The following is a 12,142-nucleotide window of genomic DNA, read 5'->3' as shown; positions in this document are numbered from 1 at the left end:
CTTTCTTTTTCCTCCCAAAGCTGTGCTGCAGGGGAAGGGCTGCCCCAAAGGGCTCACAGTGCTCTTCAGAAACAGCAGAGAGCAGACATTCAGAGGAAGGTTTTCCTTTTTCTACATTTGGATTTGCTACTAAACAGGACAAGTTTCCTTGGCTTTCTGCTAACATTGCATCTTTGTTCCTGGCACTTTTATAGCCTATAGGGAGCCATATCTGTTTGTGACACACTTCAACTCCCTCGAAGTCATTGAGATCCAAGCACGGGCCTCCCTTGGGTAAGCAGATCCCTTCTTGGCCCTTGCCTTCTGTGACAGTGGAGGCCAGATTGTTTTAAAATGTTGATGTAACTGCTGGAACCCAAACTAAAAATCTTTCTTTCCCCTGCAGCACGCCAGCTAGAGCTCACTTGGATATTCCGAGCCCTCGCTATCTGGGTCCAGCGATTTCATCAGGAGCAATTTACCTGGCCTCTTCCTATCAAGACAAACTAAGAGTTATTTGCTGTAAAGGGAATTTGGTAAAGGAGTCCAACAACGAACACCACCGAGGCTCTTCTACCACACGCAGGTAGGAAGTAATATGATTGTTGCAGGATACATGGCACTACATAGCATCAAGGAATAGAATAGGCCCTTGGTCCATGAGTCTCTGAAGCAGGAGCGGACAAATCATGCTGACCCAAGGCTGTATATGTAGTCCTCCAAGGACTTTCTGCCCCCTGCAAAATAATTGGGGGTAAAAATTGCCAATATGGCGGTGGGGGTTACAGCTACTGCACTGCAGGGCTGGTTGCTTTTAGCCTCTGAGTGGCACCAGTGTCATGTAAGAACCATTACAGAAATCCAAGATGTTCAGGGTGTCGAAGGAAAAATACAGCTACAGGGGTTTGAAGGTGAAGGTAAAACAGGTAAAGGGGAAAGCAGTGATGCATTGAAAGTCAGTTGGAGGATTGGTGGCAGATGCATGAGATGGTAGTCAAGAGGGAGAACACAAGGTGGGTAAAGTGGAACTAGCATGGAGTCAAGCAGGAGCAACAGGTCTTGTAGTCTTAAATAGAATGGATAGTCTGCTATGCTCTGATCTATGCTTCCAGGGGTGCTCTAGGTGGACTATAACTTTCCCTTTTGGTCTTTCTGGCTGGGAGAATGGCAGTTGCAGACCACCACATCTGGAGGTCACCAGACTAGCAAAAGCTGCACTTTGGCAGCTTCTTGCAGGAAATAGTACCTTACTACACTGAGTGTGGGTGTTTATGCCCAATAGATCTGTAGAGCCAGGAAAGGCATGGGGGGGGGGGGGGGGGGGGTTGAATTGCTGTAAATAAACATGTAACTTTCAGGTTTTTGTCACTCAGCTGTCCGCGTCCATTGTTTTTGAATGACAGCAGCCCAAATAAGAGAGGTCCCCCCACCTACAACGAGCACATAACCAAGCGGGTAGCCTCCAGCCCCGGGCCTCCGGAAGGTCCAAGCCACCCTCGGGAGCCAAGCACACCCCACCGCTACCGAGAGGGAAGGACGGAGCTGCGTAGGGACAAGTCACCTGGGCGTCCGCTAGAGAGGGAGAAATCTCCTGGCAGGGTCCTGAGCACCCGCAGGGAACGGTCCCCCGGGAGGCTGTTTGAGGAGAGCAGCAGGGGACGGATGCAAGGGGGGGGCGCAAGGACTCCCCTCTCCCAAGTCAACAAGGTAAGCTGGGAGGAAACCTCCTAGGCACACTAAATGACAGGGGAGACGGGTTTGCTTTCTCTCACAGTAAAAAGGCTTGAAATTGGACCAAATTGCAAGGATGTGAGTGTTGTGTCTCCTGAAAGATTCTCTTCTATGTCTTCCTTTACAGAATAGGGGTAATTTTGCTGAGGGAAATGTGAGCAGTCTATCCAGTGGCGCTCTAAACATTGAAACTTGATGTCTCCTTTTATCAGTGGAAACAAAGTGTGGGATTGAGAGAGCGGCACGTTGGGAACCACGCTGTCTTCGACAAAGTCTGTCTCAGGGTCCCTTTCCAGAGATTCACCCGCCTTTTTTCTTTCCCTCGCAGGTCTGGGACCAATCTTCAGTATAAGCTACACAAGCCTTCCCCCGACCTTGAACTGCAGGAAGAACCAAGGAAATGTACTGAGTGGGCACACACGCTTCTTCCTTAGTGGCCCAGCCCCTTTAGCCAGCCAACCGCGCTGGGCCCCCAATGGTTCTGGCAACAGGATCCAATCCACCAAGACTCTAGTTGCTTGCAAGGGAAATGCTTGCATCTCAGTTTCTTTTCCTACCGCTTCCTGCAGTTGGGTTTTCTCTCCTCTCTTCTTCCCTCTCCCTCTTTTTGGGCACTTTGTACTACCGTTGCTCTTTCAAAGCAGTTCATACACTTTTTATACTTCGCTCTGAGCCTTCTACCATCCCCATCAGTGAAGCCAGATGGGGTGGGGATCTCACCCAAGCCTGAAAGGTGTGGCTATCAGCATTTGGGGAAAGATTCTGGGACGGCCTTGTGACCAGCCGAGGCCACGGCGAGTGTGTCTTGGTACCCAGCATCATTAGCTTCTTCTGCAGAGCTTTAGAGAAATCTCAGATCAGTTTAGTCCATCTGCTGCTTCCAAAACCCTTTGGAATGTAAGGTTCCAAAAATCAAAACAAAATGCAACGAAAACCAACCAGCGAAAGAACAATATAGCTGTCAGTGCAGCTCTGTGGCTAGCCGGGTTACAAGGAAGGGAATGTCCTGTTCGAACTATCCCTGAACATCCCCTGATCACACTGAGTCAAGTGGTCGCAACCCGCTCCCCTCCATCTGCGTTTGCAGTACTGAGGTGGAAACCCCTTGCCCCTTATCCAGGTGTTCTGCATGGCAGCTCCCTGCATGCTTACTGCAACACCATCATCCTGGCTGCGGTCTCCTTTTCAGTTGCTTTGCTAGATATTGTATCTTGTACCTCCCGTGTTAACTGAACCGAAGCCTTTATAGATTAATGCTGCAACAATAACCATCATTGTTTACTGGGGAAACAGGCACTGAAGGAGAGAAAGCTCTGGTCCTTGAGTCCACGATAAACAGAATTTCACGAGGCATGATGACATTCTCATCCCCAGCCAGCATTAGACAGGATCCTGTTCACAAACGTGCCACTCTCCTGGGCAACAGCCAAGCGAAGGAGAGGCTTCCTTGCCACCGACAGGGAGTAAGCAGCACTTAGCCACTCCAAGTAAGACAAAGAGAATGAGGGAAAACCAAAAAAGAGAGAGAGAGAAAGAGAGGAAATAATGGCGTGATTTGTATATTTTGGAAATGTTTTCCAAAGATCTCCAATATTTTTTTGGGGAAACCACTGCTCCTGGCAATGAAGGGAAAAGGCAGTTAAACAGTTTTGGCAAATGCTAAGCATTTCTCCATCACTTTTGGCCTATGAAGGCAAGCCCTCTCTCGCTTCTCATTCTGGGGAGTTGCTGAGCACCGAGGCAAATTTCTTTCCAAGTTAGGCTTTGTCCGTTCAATTTGCTTTAGCTGCATTTCTCTCCAAGCCGGTAAGAGCAAATCCACCCCTCTCCCCCGCTTTTTCCTTTTCCCAGCTGGTGCTGCCCTACTCGAGAGGCACCTCAAAGCTGTTGTCCGGTGCCGTCCTGGCGGCTGGGGGGTGGATAACAGGGTCTGGTCTCTTGCACACCAGGCTGTTTTCTATCGGATGGCTTGTCAGGAAACATGCTGAGATTTCTGCCTCTGGCTCTGGGTGTCTTGAAAGGTATTTAAGGTTTTCGCATCTCATGGAAAAGTCCCTCATGACCTGAAAACTCGGCTTGTCGAGTCCCAAGAGTGTAAATCTTGTGTCTTGTTTGTGAAATGCTTCCTGCTATAGAATAGCTCAAAGGACTGTACATATTTACAAGAAACTTTATATTCGTAAAAAAGGGGGAAAAAAAGAAATCAGTTTCTACTTTTTTATTGTAAAGTGTGCATTTTTTTCCCTCCGAACTACTAGCCCTTTGTTTTAATGGCGGTTGCAGAAAGGTGTCTTTGGCCAGTGCCGAAGGGGCCTCCTCCTAATCCTCCAGGATCCCACAAACAAATACTGTAATATGAAATTTGCAAGCGACAGGTTGTTAGTGTTAAATGAGGTCTTAGGCGCTATTGCAAAATAGAATTTGCCTGCATTTAAATAGAATCTGCCTTCATTACCTTTTTAATATTGCAGACAAGAGCAAGAAATCACAGGTGTAATTCACACTCCACCTGGAAAGTATTGAACTTGTTGAACAATAACCAAATAACAAATGATAATAATAAAAAAAACCCTGTGTCTGACATGGTACAGTGACCTTTTCCTTCCTCCTGGAGCAGCAACAGATAAGGCATGGGTAATATCTCCCATCACTGTCCCCTTGCCCCAGCCTTCAGAAGTCACCACTGCCTTTAAAAAAAGGGATCTTTTGATTTGTTATGTACTGATTTTCACTTCTTGTCAGCCATATTGAAGGCCTGTGGGGCAAAAAATAAAAAAAAGGTGGGATATAAATATTTTAAATGAAAACGTAACTTGCCAGAAGTAACTCTGGGAGCTCAACTGCAGAGTCATTCCTTGAAGACATACAGAGGAGCTCCCACTTAATGCAGGACAATGTTGTCTGGCCTTCGAAATCACAGCACAGACAGTTCCCATGCTCAGCTTTGCAGTCTGTGAGCCTCTCCCTATTCATGGAGCCATCTGCCCATGTTAAATGTTGACAAAAGCCCTGTTCAGGCGCTATGCCCCCCCCCCCCAAAAGGCAGGTGAATGGGAGGAATGGGGGGGCAGAGTTGTATATGCTAGCTGTATGGAGCAGCAAAGCCTGAAGAGGGACTCGAGCCCCATTTGTCAGGAGTCCAGCCCAAGCAATTGGGGAGTCTTCCTTCCTTGCCCACTCACTGAGCGCATGGGCAGGGTTGCTTCCCTTCTTTGGCTCTTGCCACTCGGTGCGCCCCGACCGAAAGGCCTAAGCAGGGCTGAACCTCAACAGTCTCAGTGGACAGGTGGGGCAGCATCGTAGAACAACTGTAACTTCAATGACCTTTCCCTCTTCCGACCTGGTGCTGTAACAACATATACACACACACACATGCACGCAAACACCCTGATGTGCGTTTTTAAGAACCTACCACCAACGTAATTCAGGCCATACATCAGAAAATAAGCAACACTTGGCAAGAGAATGCAAGTTTAGACTACAATGTAAATATTTCTATTTTTAATCCGAAGCCAGTTTCTACAGGGTCTGATGTCTTCTTCTACAGGGATTGTGTGTGTGTATTCCAAACTGTGAGCTTGCAGGAGCTGGAAGTGTGGCTCCTGTTAAGTTATGCACCTCCCCATAGCCCCCAACCCTGGCCTGCTGTGGGCAGGTCACCAGTAAGCAAGCCCTCCCCGCCCCCTTTGGTTGACATATTGCGCATAGTGATGCTCTGCATTGAAAACCAAACTGCTTTGACTTCTGTTGTGCCTAATCTTGAATGTATAAATGAACTGCAAGCTTGTTTACAAATGTTCCTTTATTTTTCTTTTCATGTGCACAAAATATACTTATTTAAGACTCATTGTTTCAGTCCTGTCTGTGATGAAATTTGTAATGGAACGGATTCTTGGGGAACTGGTTTAAGGGGGAAACGGTCTCTCTGTCCTCAGCCTCTCACCATGATAAGTGTTTTACCTATGCTTTTACCCACTGGCACACATTGGGCGGATGCAATGCCCTGTGGAGAATTCCTCAGGAACACGAGGATCATAGCACCTTCCTCTTTCACAGCGACTGGTATTCTAGTAGTGGCTCTACTAGAGTCTACATGCAGCCATTGAAGGTCTAAGCCTCTTTAAATGCCAACCAAGTTGGTGGTTATCGCTACATCCGGCAGAAGTGAATTTGGACTAGGACATGCTGGAAGCAGTGTAGGCCAAACAAGTATAGTTCTTCTTTCTTCCAACCCCAAGTTGCAAGGGCATCTTATTTCAGTGGGTAGCTCACACAAATTTTAGTTCTACGCACAGTAACACTGGTTATGATAATTAGAAAAGGGGTTGAAAACGAAGCAACATGGTGTAGCAGTTCGAGCATTGGTGTTTGAAATCCGGCTTGGAAAAGAAAACCCTGTGATAGGGTTACTGTAAAGTGGGAAATTACTTCAAGGCACATAACCAATTCCAGTGATCCTTTAGTACAAAATGTGTCCTTTTCTGTAATAGCCGAACAATGGGTTGATTGTTAGTCCTGACTACAGTAGACTTATTAAACCAGCTGGAGTTACCTTTGGCCCTGGATTTTGCTTGGCTGACTTAGGCACTCTCTCGGATCTGGAGAACCTGGCTCTCACCTTACTAGAACCATTCAGTTTCTTTCAAACTGTATAGCACCACAGAAGGGTCCCATTGCAGAGTTAGTACATACTAATCATTTGGGAAAGTGGTTTCATCTATTTTTGACACTAGCAGATGCAAAGGAAACATGCCTCATTCACTCTATATATTTATTTATTTATTTTTTAAAAACATGTCTGAAGAGGATCAATAATAGATAAAGTAGATGTGGAATATTGTTCCCGACAGCACTCGGGAGGCTGTCTAGCTACTCCAAGCAACAGAGCTACCTGAAGGCTTCAAAAGATTACTAAGGAATCAGAAGGCGTCGCAAAACCACACCGGCTCGATTGGCAAAAGCAGTGTTTGGAAATGTTGCTTTTTCGGATTACTAAGTCCCTGAATTCCTCAGTTGGCATGATGGCTGGGCAATTCTGGGAGCTTCAGTTCCCAAAGGTCACTTTGCCAAGCTCTGGCAAAAAGGCACAAGCTGGCTCCTGAGGAGACTTGGGAGTGTATTTTCTCAGTGCATTGACAACTGACATCAGCATTCAAAGAAAACAAACAGCTTTCCACCCTGTCATTGTACCACTGCTGGACTCATTCCTTTGTCCTGAACACTGTTGCAAGGGAAGACCCCACAGTTCTTGCCATTTAGGAGAAATACTTTACATAAAACCTATTTTCCAGAGCATGATGGTGGAAGAGGACAAGACTTGTAGGACTCACTAGGTTTGGGCCCAAAGACTGACAGTAAGCCCTGATTCCCCCACCCCCTTGAATTTTTTTGCTGCTGACCAGTTAATTCCCACCTAAATCAGCCCAGTTATAGCAAAGTAAGTTTTACCAGGCTGCTGCACAGGATTGTTCATGGTACCAAAAGCTTGTCTTTTGCCTACACTCAGGGAGTCTAGAGGCCACTACTGCCAGAGGGGAAAATAGGAGGAAGAAAAGCCAAGCAATATAGGTAAGCCCTCCCCACCCAAAAAAAAAAAAAAACCTCAAGAAGTGGCTCCCTTTACATCTGTTAGCACAGAAAAAGCCCAGCTCCTTTGGGGACCTGATATATACAGGTCTATTCTTGGTAGCCTATTTAAATTGAGGACAAAAAAACCCAAACACTAGGCTAAATGTACTCTGCAACCCTTTTGTCTCAGGTTTTGGGTTCTTTTTTTAACAGGCAAGGATTGCAGGGCAATCCTCAGATTTTCACCATGTATACCTGCTTGTTGGGCTGAAGAAAATCCATAGCAGGAGACAGGCGAAGAGAAAGAGAGCAACGTGCACACAGGGCTATTCAACAAATTGGCCTCTTTTTTTGGTTTAACTGATTTTGACAGTGAGGTCACACTTTGGAGCTCTTGCCTCTGGTGCTCTAGCAGTCAGGGTACCCACTCACAGTTCATATGGGCTTGTACAGCAAGGTGGTCACATATTTTTTCTTGTAACGGTGGGTGGCACTGAGCACCATCACCCCATCCTAAGAAAGAGCGGGAAAGGAGACAAATCAAAAGACAAAACTACAAAGGTGTGGTGGTAGTAAACTTCAAGTTGTCCAGCAGTTTTAAGTTTTTACTCCCATAATCCTTTAGCAAGAGTCATGCTGCTAGCACATCTGGGAGCTGAAGTCCAAAACAAGCAGAAAACCAATTTTGCTACCTGTGATGGATAGGCAAAAGCACAGAGTGCCTCTTACCTTAATGGAGAGCGCATAGAGGTGATTCAGCATGACATGGTTAGGCTCTGGAAGCAGAGCTGGATCACACTAAGGATAAGGAAAATGGGGGGGAAAGAAGCTAGATAAAGCCAACTATTTATTTAAGAGTTCTGAGTTCAAGATCTCCAAGCCATTAAGTTCACAACAGGTCACTTATCTCTCATACATCTACTAGATATGTGCAAGATTACCCCCCCAGCTAGCTCTTAATAAACCATCTACTGGTAAAGATGTTATGAAACCCTCATACTTGAGGGTTCATATCTATGAACGTTCCCTGCCAGTGCAATGTCCTCCCTCCATTTTCAAGTGGGAACATCCCTTGAAAAAACACGTGCTGCCCCAGAACAAAGAGGAAGTCGCAGGAGAACCGCATCCGCATACAGGCTTTCAAACAGGTGGCTCCTCATGAAGAAAGAGACAAAATTATTTGGGGAGAGTACCGTACCAACTGACCCTGTAAGTCTGACTGGACCTTTCATCTATTCTTAAGGAACTGAGCCCTCTACTTACCGAAATCCCAGTGTCTTTGTTTAGAATAACCTGCAGCAGATGTGGAGGAAGAATGGGGGGAGATTTGAACCGCTCCTCTGGCTTACAGATGTAGGGGTCCTGGTGGTAGGGTCCAGGGGGTGAACTTGACAGCTCTGCCAGGTTGGATTGGGTAGGGAAGAAGAGAGTTAAGATGGTTAAACTGGCCCCAGCAGTTGACAACTATTCATTATTTCCCATTTGGGCTGTCTTTCTTAATTTCCAGAAGGTTTGAGCTGGTGGTCTATAGGCAAGGCCTGGCAATTACTCTGGGAGTATCTGTGGAGTTACAAGTTGTCCACCCCTGCTCCAGATAGGAAAAGAAATTGCAAGGGAATTGGAAGGAGACTTAAAGGGAAAAAAAGCAAGAACACATCAGTCTTGTTCAGCGAGGGTGAGTAACCAAATAGAAGCTGCAAAAGACTTTCCATCTCACCAGCACAATTTAACCATTAAGCCCCTCCTGGCAATCCCAAGACAAAAATGAGAGACACCCTCTAGGTATTCTTCCACTAGAAATCACAGGCAACTGGAACCTCCAGAGAATCCTGCACCATTCCCTGGGCCAGAGACTGGCTGCCATGTCTCCTGAACGTGGAGGCTGTTGCAGCAGCAGAGGAAGGAAAGGAGCCAAGGAACTGGAGTGGAGTTCTCCTTCAGGAACAGCAGTGTTCAGCAAGTTCACTTCTGCAAGAAGCAGGACTGTGCTCTCACGTTATCACCCGGTCCCACATCCACTGAGATGGACAAAAAGGTATGGAATCCAACAGCCATCTTATCCCCTTTGACAACTTCAGATACTCACCAGACATGTCTGAGCACTTTTGAGAGTCGACCATTAAAGCATCAAAGACTTCAAAATCTGTTTTCTTCACCTGAATAACATTGTTGACTGTCCCCAACTGGCTGGTTACTACAGGCTGGGAAGAAAACCGATAGGAAGCTCACAACTCGGGCTCTGATCCAGCACAGCTCTGCTCACTTCAGACCATCCCATCATCAGCACAGGGGTCACATCTTAACATTTTGGAATTTCAAAGTTTATTCTCTCAGATGGACAAAGCCATGGATCTTAAAGATCAGGCACATTCATATGAGACAGATCTTTCCAATAGGGTGGGCCTAAGCCATGTAGGCTTTAAAGGTCATAACCAGCACTTGGAATTATGACTGAAATGAACTGGTAGCCAGTGATGCTGTTTTGACAGGGGCATTATCTGTTCCCTGTAACCAGCCCCAGTCAGCATTCTGACTACAGACTTTACCTCTGAAGGATCGTGTGTCCAGTGACCATCCACATAGAACTTGTATTGGTGTTCACCTTCTGGAAGATCAAGGATTGCTACAAAATTATTGTGACTGTGAAAAAAACAGAGAGAGAAACTCACTCCATTTATCCTTTATCTTAAAAAGAGGATCGTCTCCCAAACTGGAAGGAAGGCCAGGATGTAGAGAAATCCCCAGCTCTTCCTGCAAGGACCACTAACCAAAGGAGCCTGTGCCGTGCAATGGATAGAGCACCGGCCTGTGATTAGGGAGACCCAGGTTCAAATCTCCACTCACTAAATAACTTAGGTCCTGCTACTTTCTCTCAGCTGACCATACCTCACAAGGGGGTTGTGAGCATAAAGAGGGAGGGACTGAGCTCCTTGGATGAAGGGCAGGTTTTTGAAAACGCAACAAGGTAAGCCAGGTCTGACCAAGGGAAAATTGTCTTTGCAAATATAATTGAGCCAAGGTTCTTTGAAGAAGTACTATGCCCAGTACTACATTTGGCCAGAATTCACTTAGTGATATACACGTAAATCATGCTATGCATGCAAAGCCAAATAGTCAACATTGTGCAACAGAAGTATTCTGCTGATAAGGTGGAAATGGAATTGCGCAGATGGCATATTCAGCTGTGCCTTGTACGCTGTGGTTCTGCACCCTGTATTTTTCATTGTATGATGGCACCAAGTCACTGACACATGTTGTACAACACACTATTCTGTGTGGGGTTGTGAGGTGCTACTGTGGCATATATCTGCATCAGGTATTTAAGCTATGTGTTGGGCAAGGGGCCTGGTTGTGCAATAGGATGACATGCACAGTGCCACAATGCATTATAAAGGTTGTGTATCATGTCAGAGGTGTAGCTACATCATCATGAAGTTACACATCATAACCTCTAACGCAGGATCTAAGCCATGATACTGTAACTGGTCAGATGGTGCATGAAGCAAACATAGACTCTGCTGTCAAGAGGCTTACCTCCTTGTAAGTGGAATTTTACTCCAGTTATTAAAAGAGCCTGATAGATAGACTTCTTTCCCTCCTCCAGTCCAGCGAAAGACAGTGGGCCGAGCTTGGGTAGGGGCTTTATCCTTCACCTCCACATCGTGCTGCCAAGCCAGGAATTCTTCTTTCTCCAAAGAAGCCTAGAAACAACAGCAGAGGAGATTCTGGCTTTTTGTTGTCACCAGCCAACCCTTTTGCTCTATGACAGTTTGTCCCTTGAACTCAACCACCAGCCAAGGTTAAATCCCAGCTACCCAAACAGGAATCCAATCATGTTTTCCCCAAAATGCTGTCGGCGGTGGGATCCCTGAACAGATGTCCCTTAAAACTGGACCTTTCAAGAGTTGTGAAACCTGCACCCCGTCACTGTCTTCCCCAGCCTGGCCGCTTCAGGAGAAAAGCAGAGACCTTTTGGCTGGGTCTCCCCAGGGAACTCAACAGCCTCTCTCTCTACCTTCATTTCCTCTGAATGGAACAAGTCGGCATCTTCGGGGCTGTCCATCAGGATCTTGGGCCTGTCCCCTTCCTTGGCTCCCCCGGCGCTGTCTCGGCGCGGGGTCTTGTGGCCACCCTGGCGCTCCACTCCTCCGCGCTCGCTGCTGGTGTTCCCCATTGCTCTTCAGGGCCTGGACGGAAAGGAAGCCACAAATCAATTCAAGGCCACAACAAGCAGGTGCCCCAAAGCCAACATAGCTTTGCTCACAGACCTCGAATCTAGGAAGCGCTGAAAAAGGGGAAAGGCAGGTGGAGGGAGGGCTGCCTCAACCCTGAGCCCAGGAGAAGGCCAATCAGCAAATGACATTTCAGGCGTCCACACAGCAGGAAGAACCCGGTTTGAGGCCGCTTTAACCGCCTTGGGTCCATGCTATGGCTTTCTAGGCACTGTAGTGTGTCGTGGTCTTCCCAGAGGCAGGACAAAAAGGGCCCCGCCTTGGCTGCCCTTGCTCCCCTTCTTTCCTTCGCCCAGCCTCCGACCCTCCCAGGGCCCTGGCATGCCAGCCCTTCCCAGGAGCAGCCCCCTGCCCTCGGCCCTGAGGGAAGAAGGCCGCCCTGCCTTGCCTCGAAGCAAGCGCCAGCAGAGGCTCCTTCCTTCCTTCTCCTCTCCCGCCGCGCCACTGACCGACTTACCTGTCCCCACCAACCGCCGCTTCCGCCTTAGCTCCGAACGCTGCTTGGAGCCGCTTCCGCTTCCGGCGAAGCCCTCCCTGCGGCGCCGCGAAACAGCTAGCCCCCGTCTGCGCACGCGCACTTCCCAGGCGGCGGGCTCGCCTCAGCGTGCCAGCAATCAAGTGCTGGCGTCAGC

At 47.6% G+C, this 12,142-nt stretch overlaps 2 protein-coding genes across 3 annotated transcripts in view; one reads left to right on the top strand and one right to left on the bottom strand.

Moving 5' to 3' along the window:
* The window catches only part of CIT (citron rho-interacting serine/threonine kinase), a 73,678-nt gene extending 68,121 nt beyond the window's left edge, over window positions 1–5,557 (top strand). Inside the window, exons 39-42 of the mRNA XM_042441852.1 lie at window positions 195–273; window positions 386–565; window positions 1,383–1,686; window positions 2,039–5,557. Of these exons, the coding sequence (XP_042297786.1) occupies window positions 195–273; window positions 386–565; window positions 1,383–1,686; window positions 2,039–2,062 (587 nt within the window). The 3' untranslated portion in view covers window positions 2,063–5,557. The remainder of the gene's footprint in view (window positions 1–194; window positions 274–385; window positions 566–1,382; window positions 1,687–2,038) is intronic.
* Window positions 5,558–6,616: 1,059 nt separating this feature from the next.
* Window positions 6,617–12,113, bottom strand: PRKAB1 (protein kinase AMP-activated non-catalytic subunit beta 1). 2 transcript variants are annotated; one of them, XM_042441517.1, is made up of 8 exons: window positions 11,968–12,113; window positions 11,294–11,465; window positions 10,813–10,979; window positions 9,825–9,918; window positions 9,365–9,479; window positions 8,542–8,675; window positions 8,008–8,076; window positions 6,617–7,791 (listed from the first exon to the last, which is right to left on the bottom strand). In XM_042441517.1, the coding sequence occupies exons 2-8, from the start codon at window positions 11,450–11,452 to the stop codon at window positions 7,714–7,716; spliced, it is 816 nt and encodes a 271-aa protein (XP_042297451.1). In that variant the 5' UTR covers window positions 11,453–11,465; window positions 11,968–12,113; the 3' UTR covers window positions 6,617–7,713. The 2 variants fall into 2 exon arrangements, with proteins under 2 accessions (XP_042297451.1, XP_042297452.1); XM_042441518.1 differs by having other exon boundaries at window positions 11,899–11,975.
* Between the last annotated feature and the right edge of the window lie 29 nt (window positions 12,114–12,142).

The sequence above is a fragment of the Sceloporus undulatus genome, chromosome 10 (assembly GCF_019175285.1).
Source record: "Sceloporus undulatus isolate JIND9_A2432 ecotype Alabama chromosome 10, SceUnd_v1.1, whole genome shotgun sequence".
Classification (NCBI taxonomy): domain Eukaryota; kingdom Metazoa; phylum Chordata; class Lepidosauria; order Squamata; family Phrynosomatidae; genus Sceloporus; species Sceloporus undulatus.
This window is presented reverse-complemented; position numbering and strand designations above follow the sequence as displayed.